At 37.2% G+C, this 16,709-nt stretch overlaps 2 protein-coding genes and 1 pseudogene across 25 annotated transcripts in view; 2 read left to right on the forward strand and 1 right to left on the reverse strand.

Annotated features, from left to right (window-relative positions):
- Window positions 1-13,642, forward strand: part of NSUN7 (NOP2/Sun RNA methyltransferase family member 7) — a 38,427-nt gene extending 24,785 nt beyond the window's left edge. For 3 of the 4 annotated variants that reach the window (XM_025040265.1, XM_015597528.2, XM_006922455.3), the window contains 2 exons: window positions 1,274-1,397; window positions 1,892-5,023. In XM_025040265.1, coding sequence (XP_024896033.1) covers window positions 1,274-1,397; window positions 1,892-2,530 — 763 coding nt within the window. In that variant the 3' untranslated portion in view covers window positions 2,531-5,023. Of the gene's footprint in view, window positions 1-1,273; window positions 1,398-1,891; window positions 5,024-13,443 lie in introns of those variants that run through there. The other variant, XM_025040266.1, reaches the window with a different exon arrangement.
- APBB2 (amyloid beta precursor protein binding family B member 2) overlaps window positions 5,220-16,709 on the reverse strand; it is a 350,239-nt gene continuing 338,749 nt past the window's right edge. For 11 of the 21 annotated variants that reach the window (XM_025040263.1, XM_025040261.1, XM_025040253.1 and 8 more), the window contains 5 exons: window positions 16,235-16,318; window positions 14,483-14,598; window positions 12,720-12,899; window positions 12,163-12,210; window positions 5,220-9,010 (listed from right to left, as the gene is read on the reverse strand). In XM_025040263.1, coding sequence (XP_024896031.1) covers window positions 8,843-9,010; window positions 12,163-12,210; window positions 12,720-12,899; window positions 14,483-14,598; window positions 16,235-16,318 — 596 coding nt within the window. In that variant the 3' untranslated portion in view covers window positions 5,220-8,842. The remainder of the gene's footprint in view (window positions 9,011-12,162; window positions 12,211-12,719; window positions 12,900-14,482; window positions 14,599-16,234; window positions 16,319-16,709) is intronic. The other 10 variants (XM_015597526.2, XM_015597523.2, XM_015597516.2 and 7 more) reach the window with 5 other exon arrangements.
- Window positions 15,133-15,250, forward strand: LOC112471552 (annotated as a pseudogene).

Below are 16,709 nucleotides of genomic sequence, written 5' to 3' on the forward strand. Positions count from 1 at the left end.
CATTTCCCTTTCTACTTAGCGTTCTGAGTGCAGATTCAGACTTACGGTCCTTCTCAATATTACCGGCAAAGCAGCTATTGCACTTCTCGTACAGATCGCAGACATTCCAAAGACTTTCATTTCCATCTCAAACTGAGTGTCTCGAATGGATAGAGATTTCCTGGACTTCAAAACACAGTACTCTCGTAAAGAACTCAATGTGATGACGTCCCTACTGCACATACCATCAGATCCGGAGCCTCTGTTCGTAATCCCGCTTGGTACGAATTAACCGCCAGGGAACGGCCAGTTTACCCAAATGTATTTACAAGTTGCACATTCTACTAGGACACAGCTCTCAGACCTGAGGAGAACTTCTAGTCGCGTCTTCATCTTCTTCCTTAAGTCGTTCCAGGCAGATTCCTCGAACCTTCGTTGCCGCGGTCCAGCCACGACAGGATCCAGGGGGCCCTGAAGATGGGCAAGGCGTCGGCGTGGGAGACAGTCGACTACACAACTCAGAGGCGGTGTGACACTGTTCCATTTTATTGCGATTTGAGTACAACTTTTATACTTTCTATTTTGGCATTTGATTATACTTTGTGGTTAAGATAGCAGGGAGTTAAATTTCTGTGGTTAGGCAAAGCAGAAAATCTTATAGAGTATATTATTATTAATATTCATGATTAACTAATACATTCTCTCAATCATTAGAACAGAACTACTTGATGGAATAATCTAAACTTTTAATTCTTATATCTATTACGTAAGATACAGTTTGACTTAAGTAAAGGTGATAGATAGATGTATTCATAACAGGAGGCAAGGGAGGAAAACTGATAGGCCAAATTTTTATATTGTAATTATGCAAAAAGTAACCAAAAGAAGGAAGTCCTACCTTTTATATTTTGACAACATATGGAAGTAAAGGATATTTTGGGTTGTACGTTTGTGATTACTATGTATATTTACCTGTTTTGATAATGGGAGATTTTTTTGTTAACATATTAATGACTTGGAAAAGAGTTTTTAATTTGTTGAAAGGTTGGTATTCTTGACATAGTTGTTTAAAGATGGAGGACTTGGGAAGTAGAATAAATTACAAATTAACATGAAATATTAGAGTTTAAAAATATAATAGTATTGTACTACTTCAGCATTTTATCTTTATGTGGAATTATTGTTTAAGTGATTGGTTAAACATCATAGAAGAAAATTTGTTGCAGTTTACTGTCTCCTTTGATTGGCAAATTAGCCATTCTAACTATGAACTGTTTGCTCATATCTACTGCAGGCTTAGTCCTCCTGTCCTTCCACTGTGCTCTTTAAAGGAAATACATTTGTCTACTGATAAATTTTTCAGAATGGAACCATCTGAAATTACCAATGGTTGTTTTCTTTCTGTTCTAACAAGGGAGGTAAGGAAAAAATATCCCAATGTATATCATACTTTGTGATTAAGAAACAACAAAGCCTCATAAAAAGAACCTAGGAATGTTATGAACATTTTATAATGGCGTGCTTATTTTATAAATAACTAATGGGCAGGAAAAATTATTACTGTGTAGCAAAAAAATTTCCTATTTTTATCTTTATACTTCTCAGTTTTCCTCCCTTGCCTGCTTTCCATCCTCATCTTTACAAGCACTTTCTCAACATCCAGTTCTTATTTTTCACATGTAAGAAATAAGCTGTAATTTTTTTCTGTCAGGTTCATAAATGGGGAAGTACAGAAAAAGTCATTTGCTGAGGCTTATGAGATATATTAGGGACTAAGGCCTAAAACCCATCCATTTCTTTTAGTATCATATACTTTTATTTTTGCTGTATCAGTATTTAACATTGAAAAATATTTGTAATATACACACTAATAGTTAACTCCCACATTTAGTAACTGCTTCTTTAATTGTAGCGAGACCCTTCTGAGACAGTGTCTGTGAAAGATGTTTTGGCCCGTGCTGCAGCAAAGGGTCTACTGGATGGGATTGAGTTGGGTAAATCTTCAAAACGAGAAAAGAAGAAGAAAAAATCAAAAACATCATTGCCAAAAGCTTCCACTACTGATAGTAATGGCATTCAAATGAAAATTGCTGAGTTCCTGAGTCGAGAAACGGATGCAAAGGCTAATCGGTTAGAGACATCAACAACAAAAACATCTGCTCCACCGAAAAATACAATTCAAGTGGCTTGTTCCTCACAGGTCAGAAAACCCAGCAAGCCTGTTACCAATCCTTTAGTGCCTACGTTTATGAAGAACACATCTCCCTCCAGACCCCACCAACGCCAAGCAAACTTCGTAAGACCTCGTCCAGAGGACAAAATGGTTGTACTGAAACCTGTAGAGATTGTTTTGCCTCCAGTAATGTTGCCATTTTCAAATCCCCAAGGGATCAGACCTCAGATACCAACTCAAAATTTTTACTACCGTTGGGTTGGACCCAAGACTGTTGTGCCCAGCTACCTTTCTACACCATCAGTATCCAGAAAAGGGGAAAAGCCTAAAGAAAATTTACCTTCTTCCCTACTCAGACGTCCTCGACCATGGCTTTGACTGTCTTGTTTTTTTACAGGGGTCAAGAGCAATTGGCTTTTTTTCAAAGTCTGACATTTCTCTGAAGGTTAGACATCGCTACACAAGTAACTAATCTTTTTGGTCACTTAGTACCTTCTAAATGTTGTATTACCTTCAAGAGAATTAAGACAAGTGAAAACAATAATGTAGGTGGGTAAGCAAAGCAAAATTCAGAGATTTCAACAACTGAGGGCTAATCTGTTGTAGAATGTCCACTTGTAGACTCAGTGTCAGCTGTTAGAACTTGTCTCACTCTTTCAGTGTGGACTTAGGACACCACTTTTAAAAGAAAGCTGCGACAACTTTTCCTGAAGGGAAACACCGTCTACCTTGTAACAGGCTTTTTTTCAAACTTAATTTGTGAGGCAATTTATTAGAAAGCATAGATATGGAAGAGGCTGACCGTCTCGCACTGAGTCTAGTTAGTTGTCGTTTAACATTTTGTCACTACTGAGGTTCATTTTTTTCTTAAATATCAAAATATTCTTTAAGCAGGGGATGATATGAGTTTTATAATGTGGTTGAAGTTGAGTATGAGTAAGAAGAATGAGAAGTTCCAAAGTTCCAGGTATAGGTAGTTCAAATGTCCATTTACAGAGTGAAAACTGTTTCTCCTTGGAAAAGCTTCCAGGATCCTGAGCAGATCGAACATTATCAGCTCTCCCTTCTGTTTATGCCAAATACTGTTGTAAAAAAAGTGACTGTAAGCAAATTTCCATCTAAATAGTAATAATTCTGAGGAAGAGGCAAAATTTCTGATTTTATTCAAAGATCAGGTCAAATGCTGAAATCTATAAATCATTTCAAATGGCACACAGTAATCAAATTTGGTAAATCATTTCTGATGCACGATTAAAATATATTATAGCACTATGTTAATTATATTAAAAGTCAATTCATCTTGCATGTATTATCAATTGCCTACCAAAAATTGGTATGATTATCATTTCTGGGTCTATTGATCTTTTTTTCATCATGGCGAAAGAAATTGCTTGACATTAAATTGAGTAAGTTATGACTATAAATCATATTGTTCAAAAAATATACATAGGCACATTCATAAAGTTCGAATTTAAAGCTCTATATTCAGAATCCAGTTGTGTCGAACAATGTTATATAAATTCCTAAATGTCCAATTCAAGTGGCATGATTTTAGTAGAATATTATCCTCTTCATGATGAATGTTTAGGTCTATTTCAGCTCTAATATTCTATTCTTTATTTTCTCACTTTAAGTGAGGATAAAAAATGGTGAATATCACTTAGTAGTAATAAATTTTTACTTTAGCTAAGGATTTACATTTATGAGTAAACTGTGTCAGTGAAGGAAACAACTTTTTATACTTGAGCCAGGCTTATTATATTTTAAATCCCAAAAGAATTCTCATATGTAAATTATGGCTTAAAATATACAGAAATATTTTGAATGCTAAGCTTATTTTACCGATTTCAAAAATCAAAAGCTATGTATTTCTTTGCTCTAAAGTTATAGTGTTTCATCCTCTTACTCCTCCTATCTGGCTTAGATATTGCATGCCTCTGGGGGGCCAGTGCAGTTGAACTTTGTTCAGTAAAGAGCTGGTATCTTATCCCAGGAATCCTTTATCTTTTTCCTACCTCCTTCCCCCTGTCCCAGACTGAAAAGTACTCCATTGTCCAAAATTAGCAGGCCCGAGATTTTAATTTTTTGTGATAGAAAACTCACTATTATGAAAGTGTTCAGGGTATTTTTCAGCTCTCTATAGCAGCATGTGATTCATGCTTTAGCCACTTATATTTGTTATCTCATAACGTGTATCCTGACACTAAATGATTTTTCTCTTTAGAAGTACATGGAGATTCTGAAACCATTCATTAATTAATCCTGCAGTTTTGAGAATCTTCTAAGAGTGACATGATCAATTATTTAAATACTTCGGTAGAGTAAAAAGTACTTGGGATAAAAACTGTGTGAGAATTCCAGTGAAGGAGAATATTGATGACATTGACATTTTCTTGAGCTTCTTAAGTGTTGCAAAAAATCTTAAGAAATGTAATTATTGGTATTTAGATACTCTAAGAGCAAATTCAGATTTTTATTTGAAGTTACCACTAAGTAATACCTGAAACCAAAATGAAATTTTGCTCCTTGAGAGTAACTGCCTTTGATAGAAGAGATAAACTACCAGGGGAAATGCAAGATGAGCAAAAAATGGGTACATACTTTAAATTCTATTTATCTTCTTCCACATATCTAACAGTTAAACTAAACCAGATTCAACTGATTTTTCTAGCTATCTTTGATTTGGGATTTTGTGCCTGTACAACTCTATTCTTCATCCTTTGATGTCAGGTTCTTAAAGGAAATCAAAGATAGACTATCTTAAAATTAGAAAGACTGCTTATACAAGCCTCAAGTTGGTGACTAAAGAAGCTTGTGGCCACGATGCCAGCTGTCCTTCCTGATCACCAAATAAAGACAGTGTGAAAATTACTCAAAATTTACTTTCTAGTTCTTACCAGGTGGAAATAGGTAATAACTAATCAAAGTAGAATCTTATATTACTAAAATCATTTTTAATTTGAGGTAAGGATAATTTGAAAATAAAATGACTAGTGTGGAGACAGTAAACTTATATTTCTATTCCTGGATATATATGACTGAGATGTCAGATAAAAGAGCCAAACACTTTATGCAGCTAAGTTTATTCTTACAACATATTACATTTAAATGTGTAAAAGTGGTCAACAGCAAAGGGGGCAGAAAGCAAAACCAAATGTTCTTTCAGGATAAACAAGCTGCTTTGGAGTGCTCTTATTGATAAAGTATGAGCAGTATCTTCCCTGAAGCTGAAATAAACTTCATTTTACTGGCTGTATAACACACGTTAGCTGTATATTAGGTTAAGTAAGCTTGTCAATTAGAGAGCGAATGGTTTTACTAGTTAAACTGCTGATGTCAGGGAAATATTTTTCATGTTGTTTATGAAATCTTCTATTTGTGTTGTGATGCTTATGAAATGAACGTCATACAAGGAGGAAAGATTTAGGGCTTTAGTAAATGACTTTCTGTAGAATTGTCTTACCAATGTCCATCATAAAATCATAAGGTAGGTTTTTAAAAAAGTAGCAGTGCCAACAGTTTATCGTCAAGAACTTATTTTAATGGAAATGAGTCTAATGTCCCTTCATGCAGTAAGACAGACACAAACAAAAAACAATGGTCCTAATTAGCTATGGTTGGAAACAAAGGGCCTGGGGATTTGTCTTTTAGATGAGATTACATGTGTTGTGAAGGATATAAAAATGAAGCACCAAGCAGTGCTTTAGTTTGCAAAGTAAAAACTTAAGCCATAGTCATGTTGGCCATTCCCCTTGATGCTGCCAAGGAGCACATATAGGAGGTGGCAAGTTGTGTCTATCTGGCTGCTTTTAAAAAATAAAAGAAACTTCAAGCATTTTGCCTTTTCTTCTACATATTCCAATAAAAATGTGACTACAAATCATTATAAAACCACCTTTTAGGCAATGTATAGTTCACTGAGATTACTTAGACCTGGATACATTGTGAGAAAATATCCAGTAAAGATAATACATTAACACAATAATGCAGTGTATTTCAGTAAAAATAGAATAAATAAAATAAAAATATTTTAAGCTGTATTTAACAGGTTAATTAAAAAATGATAAGACATACAAGGCATAGTGAACATGGCTGCCCATTTACCAAATCACAGATATAAAGAATGCATAGATAACTGAAGTGCCACTACAATATCAGGTAAAACACTGGCATTCTTTCACAGAAAAATACACACATTTTCATACATACTTTTTGGCCATGGCAGAAAGTGTCTGGATACACTGTTTAACATAATTAATTTACAAAATTAATCGCATTTAGTATGCAAAGCTATCTTCAAAACAAAGTATCTGCAGTAAAGTTTTCAATATTTAAAGTCTATCATTCATCTTAATGTGTCCTTTAATTGCATATATAAATCAGTTTGCGACTTAAAGCTAGCTCAGTATTCTTGATCCTGAAAACAAACATAAGCCTTAAAAGTGAATGGGATTTTAGTAGACATTTCCGATATAAAAATGGATTATTCATAATTTTGGTTTATTAAACTAAAACATTTCACTGTGGTGATCAAGGTGAACGATGATCATGACTGAATTTTGAATAGCTTTCAAAGGGCACAGTAAGGATTTTCTAAATGCAGTAATTTCTTAAGATGGCATTGGTTACTTCAGATAGAAGTACATAGGCTGGTGAAAAGTATAACTCATTTCAAGAGTGGCATCTTTTTTGTTATAACATGAGAGTGCTAGCAACAATTCTATAATTCTGAGAGGGAACAGAGTCAGGAGGCCACCTACTCATTCCATCATGTTCTCTGGTGGTCGAGTATCATGAATTAGAAACATTTCTACCACATGTAACATCATCTCTGGAAAATTTGGTTGAGTTGAACAGGCTGTACTGCATGTAAAATCCTGTCCCCTACAACATGTTTGAGGCACACTGCAGAAAAACAGTCCCGGACTGAGAGAAGGCAAGGGTTTATAATTCACACCACTGCGTGAGTAATTTGAACATATTTCTCTACTTACATAGAGATTTCTTAAAAATACCTGGCTATGCCCAGAGTAATTTTGGAGAGACTTTCTGATTGGTATGCAAACAGCATAACTGATAACTGGGAGTTGGGAAGTGTGGGGCCTAGTCCTGGTTTTCTCACTGTTTTGTGACATCTTAGGCTAGGTGTCTGAGCCTCTTGGTACTTCATATTTTTATTTCTCAAATGTGTTTAGTACCTTCTCTACCTTATAAGGCTCAAATGTGATAAGAATGTGGAAACCATATGACAAGTACATAGCAGTGGATAAAGCAGTTAACTTTTATTATTGGATATTGTAAAATGTTAATTTTGACATTAAAAAGTAAACAAGACTGATGTTTAGATTGATCTCCTTAGCAAATTCTTTTTAAAATAATGTCAACAAGGGTATAAATCAGAATCTTTACAGCTAAGTTTCTTATCTACAGAGAAAGAAACAGGAAAGTGCTATTTTGGGGGAAATTTGTTAAATAGTCCATTGTTCTTATGCATATTTTGCTGATAGGAAATTTTTAAATCTTGAACGTAAAATGGAAAAAATATAAATTTAAAAATATACCAAGTAGAGTCCAACAAATTCCAATATCAAATACATAAATTCAAGGAAGGTTCAATTTAATGTAATTTGTGGCCATGGACGGTACATGATGGACAGACATCTTTCTGGGCAAAAAAGCATTAGTGTAAGATTAAACTAGATGTAGAATCCTAGCAGAATGTTTAGGAGGTAGACTAACAAAATAACATGGTGGTGAAGATCTAAAATATAAATGACATTTTCTCGATTCCAAAATGCATACTGGCTAATTATCAAACTAAGGATGAAAGGCTTATGAGGACTATTTCATTTTAATGTTTATGTAGAGAATGGCTATAGTGAACGATAATTCTCTAGCTGCACTGTATAATATAAGGCAGAAGTTTGACTACGTCCCACCTGAAATGCATTATGATTTTGTTACTCTCTTTCTTTCTCTAAATAATGAGTTTGAAAACTATCTGAAAAGAAAGGCTACTTTTGTTTGATTTTAATTTCTGAAATTTGGCTTTTCAATTATGAAGTTTCACTTTTTATCCAACATCCCATAAACAGCTATAGACATGAAATGGTGTCCATGTATCCAAGAGCTCAAAGAAAGCTGCCAGTTGGTTTCTATACTGATGCCAATAGCCAATTTTGTCAACCAAAAGGTTCAATTTTATGAACAACTAAAAAACTCATCATCCTATTTCTACAGCATTTCAATGGTATCTGGTATACAGTATCTACTCCAATGTGGAAAAGAGGGCGAGTGCTGTAGGACTTAAAAGTTGCTTGTGACAGGTCCAGTCAAGGAGACAGTGAAACTAATTCAGGTGTCATTCACTCCAAGGACTCAGCATTAGTTCATTAGGAGGGGTGTGGCCACATTCTTCTCTGTGTGTGTGAAGTAATGTTCACGATATTTACAATAAGACCTTCCACTGCTCATGATGTAATTTACTGACAGCAAAATATGTCATGCTTCTTTTCATATCACATGATGGTGGCAAGACGAGAGAACATGCTTGTCTAACACTGTTTGGTTAAGGATAATTTCTCTGAAGACAAAGCATCAGCAACTGAATGGAAGGTCAGATATCAGTTCATCTTTAGTGTAGCTATTCAATCTTCAGGTAAATATTACAGAATCCCTTAACATATGCAGCTAAGGCGTTTCTGTGACAGGGCGTTTCTGTTTTAAAGTGTCAATGAGGGATAAGACCCCTCGTTTTACATTGGTTGTGACTCTTCTGGTCACTGAGTCTGCTGGCGGAGGAGGTGGTCGAACTTTCTGGGAAGGTGGCCTGGCTACCAAGCACTTCTGGTATCGTAACTGAAATAAAAAAACACATTTTATGGTTGTTAATAACGTATCATCCCTTGTTTTATGTGATTTTAATTCATCACCAATACATTGACTCCCAGAAGTTGACAACTTAGCTTCTAAAAATGAATCCAAGAGTTTATTATTTTTTTTCTTAAAGTGGAGTGTTTTAAATTCTCTTAAGAGATCATTAGGCTTGACAAAGGTGTTCTGGCTTTTGCCATCTTTTTTTTCTTCCATCTATCTCCACCCTCTACTTGTCTTCTATATTGATAGGCTACAATTCATATACCTCATAGACAAAGGACTAATGAAAGGAAAAAGGATGGGAAGAGATGGTATTGATTAAATTTTTCTCAGAGACATGTCTGAGAGGTACGTGCTCATGGCTAATTGAGAGACAGCATGGTAGAAGGGCACAGTTTGAATTTAGGCTCTATCACTTACGAATTTTATGTCTCCAAGTTATTAAATCTGAGCCTCAATTTCTTCCATTGTAAAATGGCTGATGAATGGGACTTTTATGACTAAGAAATAGCATGCCTAAACCAGGCCTAGAAAGATGTTTGTTCCCTTCCCGAGTTCTTGCTTTAAAAAAGACTGACATCCTAACAGATCTTATGACACATTTTATATACAAGTCTAAATCTTAATAGATTAATTTTAAAAAACCCATTAGCACTGGTATCACGGACAGTTTCTATGCTTCAGTAATATAGCACACTCTACCTGCTTTTGTATTAATGCAATGATAAGTAATTCTTCAAAATTAGATTAAAAGGTTAAAATTTATCAAATGTCTTTCTAATCCAAGCACTTTAAAATAATTCCATGGCTGATTTTTAAAAATCTACTTAAATATTAGTAGGTTCCTTAGGACAGCTGTGAAATAGGCCAGTATTTTCTCTGAGAAGCATAAACCATCTACAGCAAGACTCTGGGTCACAATACTCTGTCATAGCCTCCAGGCCACAAAACGAGCCCCTTCCAACTCAACCATACGAAAAACATTTTATCACATGCCTCCTCTGTGTAAGGTATCTTGGTAGGTCTGCATCGCATCCCAGTCCACATACTTCTAAAGCACAGTTATAAATGGGCAGTTGTAGCACTGTGGCACACTGGACTGGGAATTTCTAATGCTAATCTTGTATGTCCAGTCTGAGTCAAAGCTGCACTTCATGAACTTCGTTAAAGATCCCTCTGTCTTACTCTAAATTTTACCAAAGTATCTTCAGTTAGGCCTCTACCACACAGTTGCAAACTATGCCTAAAAATTAAGTAGATTTAAAAGAATGTGTTTTCGCCATAGATATTTCAGACAGTATAAATTCATGCAGATATTTCAGATGGAGTATCATACAGATGTGAATCAAGAGGAAACCTGAGTTAGAAAGGCTGGATTCAGAGTGTAAAGAAAGGTCTGATTTTATTAGCATGCCTTATACAGGATTGGCTGAGTCACTTCAGCTAATTGCCTTAATACAATTAAAATAGTAAGCACATGAGTACAAATTTCTTTGAGAAAAAAAATGGGTCTGGGAATCAGAAAACTAACTGTAATCAGTGATAAAGCTAATCATTTAGTTGTCGTTAGCATTTAAAATGTATAATTAAGGCTGAAAGCCATTCATTTTACGACTAAAACCATCTGTTATGATCCTTTTCAATTTCATGAAATACTTAGTCATCCTCCATTTTTGGTTGACTGAACTCTCCCATTTTCTGTTTTCTTTACATAGTCCCTTCATCCAATCTCAACTTCCTACACACCTGATCAGGAGGTTTATCATGACTCCTCTTCCACCCCTCCTCCCCTCTACCTGGCCCTGCTCCTTTACACACAGTCATTTTCGAGTTAGAATTCTGGCTCCACAGAACCAGGGGAAACTGTACCTCTAACAGAAGAGTGTGGGAAGAATAAAGCCAGATAAGGAGTGCAAACCACCAGGTCTTCCCTTCCCTGCCCCTTCCTCTTTCTTCATTTCAAAGATGTCTCTTATGATAAAAGTCAATCAGCTTTCTTTTCTCATTCCCCACCCTTTGCCATCTGCCATCCACCTTATCTTTTCCCCTATTCTTAACCTAGCATTATATTGTGTGTAAAACCACAGAACTCCTTCAGTTTCTCTGAACTCCATCTATTCTTGGATTCTTGGCATCTTGTGGCCAGTCTCCAAGTCATTCTAATCCAATTAGCAGGCCAATCCTCTCCTCCAGGCTCTTAATCTATCACTAAGACCATACCCAACTATATATATGACCCCATTTCAATCTGGCTTTACTGGCTCATTCCCTCAGTCTAAAAAATGCAAAAATCTCAAATGAGCAAACCACTCAATGTTGTGCTTCAAGCTATCCTTCACTATCAGACTTTGTGTGTGATTCACTTCTTTTTCATCCCAGTCACTTCTCAATCCAGTGCAGTCTTACGCTTTTAGTTATAACACTTCCTATTCTAACCAAGTTTTGGTTTATGTGTCTCCGCCATATACTTGAACTCTATAATGCAAAGATCATACCTAAGTCTTACTTGAACTTCCCAGATTCCAGGCTATAAATGGTGGACTGAATTAAATGAAGCACAGGTGCTTCAAAATTTAGCATTCCTCATTCACTGGCCAGGCGATTCTTTACAAATTCTCTCAAATCATCTGCTCCTATTTATTCCCACTCCCACTCTCCTGGTTTAGAAGCTCTGCAACTCTCACTTGGACCAGTAACTAGGCCTCCTGGCTGATCTCTCCACCTCAGCCCTAACCTTTCAACTCATTCTCCACGTTTTTTCTTTTGTTTTGGAATATACTTTTAAAACCTAATAGGATCAATTCACTCTCCTGATTAACAGTTTTTGCTGAAGATAAGCACCTTGGCATGACATTACATGCCTTTCATGATATGGATCTCATCCCCTACCACTTAGTTCTACCAACCCAACCTGCTGTTGCTAGAATATGCCACGAATCAAGATTTGATGCCTACATTCATACACTTCCCTCATTTTTACCAGAACTTTTTCAGTGCCCAGCATCATTGGTGCTCAAAGAATATTTGTGGAATGACAAAATATTTTTGTTTGTTTGAAATCATATATGTGATGCAAAGAGCACTGGCTTTGTCACCCAGAAAATGTTGGGTTGAATGCAGACTCTCTCACTTACCAACTCTGTGCCGTGGAGCTGTTCTTTCCTCTGAGCCTCTGTTTTTCGCTAAAGAAAACAGAACTATCTAACAGGGTTGTTGGAAGGATTGAGTTCACAGATACAAAGTAAATAAAATATGTAAGAACAATGCACATCAACCAACTATCTGAAATAAAAATCATTCAGTACACTACATTTTAAAAAAATATTGAGTTGGTTCCAATTAGCACCAACTCATGCATGATCAATATTTCCTCATCACATCCTGAAGTTAATTAGGGACCAAGAGTTGAGAATCCTCAGATTTGTGGTTTTCATCATTACTAAAGTCTTGACAGAATTTGGCCCCGCTCCATCCAGCCCTGTCCCTTGCAGGTGTCCTCGCCTCTTGAGATGGGAGACTGCTAATTGTATTGATCTATTCACAGGAATGAGAGTGTTATATGGTAAAGCATTTCTTTGAAGATTAGACTTTTCTTCTTTTAAATGAGTAGTAGTTCTGCTCTGATTTACGGCACATACAACATAAGCAGAGGTGTGAGGGTGGAACAGCTCCCCACAGTGAGACTACTCACCATGCAGGCGGCCTGCACCGCCTCAGACACGTTTCCGGCGTTAGGCTCGCACCAGAAAACGTGGCACTCAAAGCGCTGGTTCCCAGTGTCCATGATGAAGGCAAATGTATGGACATCCTTCCCGACGCCCATGAAGGACAGGAACCGCACACGACACTCCACTAAGACTTCCTCTTCACTCTGCAAAACACACTGTTCAGCAGTCCACTCTCTGGGATGCCAGGCAATGGTCACAAACACGTCTGGACCTTAAATCATAGCATCAAACTTAGAGTGGCCGCCTATAGAAACTGGTATGAAAAAGTGGATAGACAGACTGAATTTAGGAAGGACTTGTATGATTCTAGAAAGGCAAGTTTCTACGAGTGACCAGAGAGACCATCACTGCTGAAGGTGTCTCATTTCGGCATTTAATCTTGCTCTGAACCAAAATGCAGCCACGATGTGTGTTCTGTTCTCTGTCCACTATGCTCCACACTTGTTAGTTCACCAGGGTAGGACAATGTCATGTTAACTTCTTATGTCTTGCCCACCTAGGACCCTTAGTGGCTCGAAACCCATTCGCCAGATGAACCCACTAGAAACAGCAGAGTGTTCAGAGGAAAGGAGCCAAGGGGTCTCTCTTCATCCACTTCCTCTTCCCAAGCTACACGTCACACTGAATCATATTTCATCTAAAACCATGTAAAACAAAAAGTTGCCAAATCATTTTTTTTCTTTACAGGAATCCATATGATGCAGTGTAAAGAACAGTTCGGAATTCATTCTCATGAACACGTCATTTACAGCAATCATGTGGGTTTTTTAAATTAGTAAACACATCTAGCATGGCAACTTTGGGGCCATTATCATCTTGGCTTATTAAGTATTCACTCAGGTGCTATAGGATTAACAGGTAAATTAAGCTAATGTCAAGAGAACAGGAAGTTTTCTGGGGAGAAATGATGTTTAAGGTTGAAATCTGGGTAAGACAAAAAGGTGGAGCACAGAGGAGTAGCACTTGCAAAGACGGAGGTAGAAAAGGGTGTGACATGTAGTGGCAAACAGGGTCAGTGAGTGTCTTATTTTTCTTTAGAAGGCAAATTGGGCTTGAAGGTGCCCTGCTAGTACACAGAAGTGCAGACCAAGGACTTGTGGTCTATGACAGGTGCTGTACAGAGGTAGAAAGTGATAGGGTCTGGAGCCAGACTGCCTGCATTCAAATCCTGACCCTGCTACTTCTAGATCTGTGACGTTGGGTAGTTACTTAACCTCTTTGTGTCTCAGTTTCCTCAACCACAAAATTGGGATAACTTGAGTTGATGCTAATGCTGCCCTCTCAAGATGACCAATGGACCCTACTACTACCAAACCACAAGAACTTCCATCACAGAAGCATCTCCTGTGCCCCACTCCCAGACAACAGAGCCCAGTCAATACTGGAGCCCAGAGAGTGACTGGCCAGGAAACCAAACCATTAGTCACTGCTGGTGTCATAGTCATCTCCAGCAAATGACCTCAATCTCTTGGGCACATGAAGAAGAATAATCAGGAGCATCAGAATAGAAGCTTCTGAGTTCAGAGGAAAGCAAAGGTGTGCAAAGATCCAGGCACAAAGGGCAAAATCTTTTTTTTTAATGTAGGCTATTTTAAGCACAAGCAAGCAGAACTCTCCAGAGGTCAAGCCATGGATATAAATATGTATCTAAGTTTCATGGAAGATTACTCTATCCAAAACCTCACTGTGACCCAGAAAGACCAACTACATCTATGGTTCTTCTTACCTTTTCACTGATGACAGTCACAGTAGCATCCGCCACGTTCATGTTCACTGATGGCCAATCCTCCTTGTTGGATGAGGTCATAAGACTTTCTATGGCATTGTTCAGGGTATCTATTCCTGTGGATAGAAGGGATAATTGTAAAAGTCCTAAAGCTATTTACCACTTTCAAATGTGGGTCCAAACTGATCTTTTTTTTTTTTTAATAGCCCCAGAAGACATTTCATTCTTTGCATTTTGCTTAAAAGAAATGCTAGCTTTTAGAGAAAGAAGGGTCATGAGAAGTTCCAGAGATTTAGTGTGTGATATCCTATCTAATTGGACCATAGTACTCCTTTCTCTCCAAAGGTTCCTCAGATGCAAGTGTAGAAATAGTACTCAAGCAAATGCTACTCCTTTCTAAGCATGGAGCCTTAGAAAAGGGGACACAACAGAAGCCAGCATCCACCAGAATACCCCAATCTTCCTTCATCGTACTTTGTTACTTAAATAAGGCCAAGTGTGGGTGGCACCTTTATAAGAGTTGTATGTGCTATTCACTGAGGCACTTTTGCTGGATGTTCCCACAGATGCTTTTTAGGGGGATGGGATAACAACTTTATTGAAATATAATTCACATAATATGCAGTTTACTCATTTAAAGTATATAATTTTTCTATGGCCATGCTACCCTTAACAAGCCCAATCCCTTCTGATCTCAGAAACTAAGCAGGGTCAGGCCTGTTAGTACTTGGATGGGAGACCACCTAGGAAGACCAGGTGCTGTAGGCATAAAAAATAAAAAATAAGGGATTGTAAGCTGCCAAGGTCCTTGCAATCTGTGAGGTCAAACAAGGGTTGCCTCGCCTGAAAAAATAAAAAAATAAAAAATAAAAATGAAGTATATAATTCAATGGTTTTAAATTCATTAAGTTGTGCAACCATCACCACAATCAATTTTAGAAACTTTTTATCACTCCCCCACTAAAACTGCTCTATCTTTGAGGATATACCACTTCCTCCCAGCCCCTTATCCTTAGGCAATCATTTACTTAATTTCTATCTCTAGAGATCTGCCTATTCTGGATATTTCACACAAATGGAATCATAGAATATGTGGTTCTCTGTGACTGGCTTCTTTCTTTTAGCATAATCTTGTCAAGGTTCATCAATGTTGTAGCCTGTGTCAGTACTTCATTCTTTTTTATTGCCAAATGAAATTCCTTTGTATGGCAGTATCACATTTTATTTATCCATTCATCAGTTGGACATTTGGGTTGATTCCATTTTTTGACTATTATGAATGATGTTGCTGTGACCATTCATGTATAAATTTTTGTGTTAACACGTTTTCATTTCACTTGAGTGCCTAGGAGCAGAATTGCTGGATCAAATGGTAACTCTATGTTTAACCTTTTGAGGAACTGCCAGACTGTTTTCTGGGTCACACCTTAAAGGAAAGCATGAGGGCTCCCTCAGCCCTTCCTACCAGTCCACCAGTTGACAAAAACTAAAGCAGGTGCTTTTAGTTTTTTTCCCAGAGATGGAAGCCCCATCTGAGAACAGCAGAGCCCTTTATAGCCCTGGATCAAACGTCTCTGGAATGCTGGATAAATAAGAAATACGTGTCCATCTTGTTAACACATGCTAGAGCAGTGGCCTAATTCAAGACAAGGAAAGGGGGTAAAACAGTAGAGCTATCCTTCCAGGAGGATGAACACCTCCCATGAGCTCCCAAACACTTGCAAAGTGCAAAGACATAAATGTTTCACATACCAACTGGTTTGTCTACAGGTAGCATGCCCAAGTACTGCACGTGGAACTTCTGCACCAGCTCAGTCTTTGGTGTTGGAAAATCTACTACAGGGAACAAAAGGAACATGTCTCAGTGGTTCCAACATACACATAAAAAATGGCCATCACTCTGTATCATCTGAAATGCACTCCCTTTGCCACAATAGTCTCATGTTTCTAGAGGTAAATGAGGCAATTGTTCTCTAAGAACGGAGACATTGAGGCTCTGTCAGTCAAAATTCCATTCAACTTTCATTTCTAGGCAGAAAAACATTTGAAAGCAGGAACTAGAATCTATGTGTTAAAGCTGTTATAGTCTCTTTGATGTGTGTGCCAAGTAACAGCTGCTTTTGGTGTCCTATTTGTTAGGTGTGGTTTCTGCTCAGAGGAAATTTAATCACAAAGGGTGAAATCAGGGGAAATAACTAAAATATTAAAAAAAAAAAATTTATTTATT

Source organism: Pteropus alecto, unplaced genomic scaffold (assembly GCF_000325575.1).
Source record: "Pteropus alecto unplaced genomic scaffold, ASM32557v1 scaffold57, whole genome shotgun sequence".
In the NCBI taxonomy this organism is placed as follows: domain Eukaryota; kingdom Metazoa; phylum Chordata; class Mammalia; order Chiroptera; family Pteropodidae; genus Pteropus; species Pteropus alecto.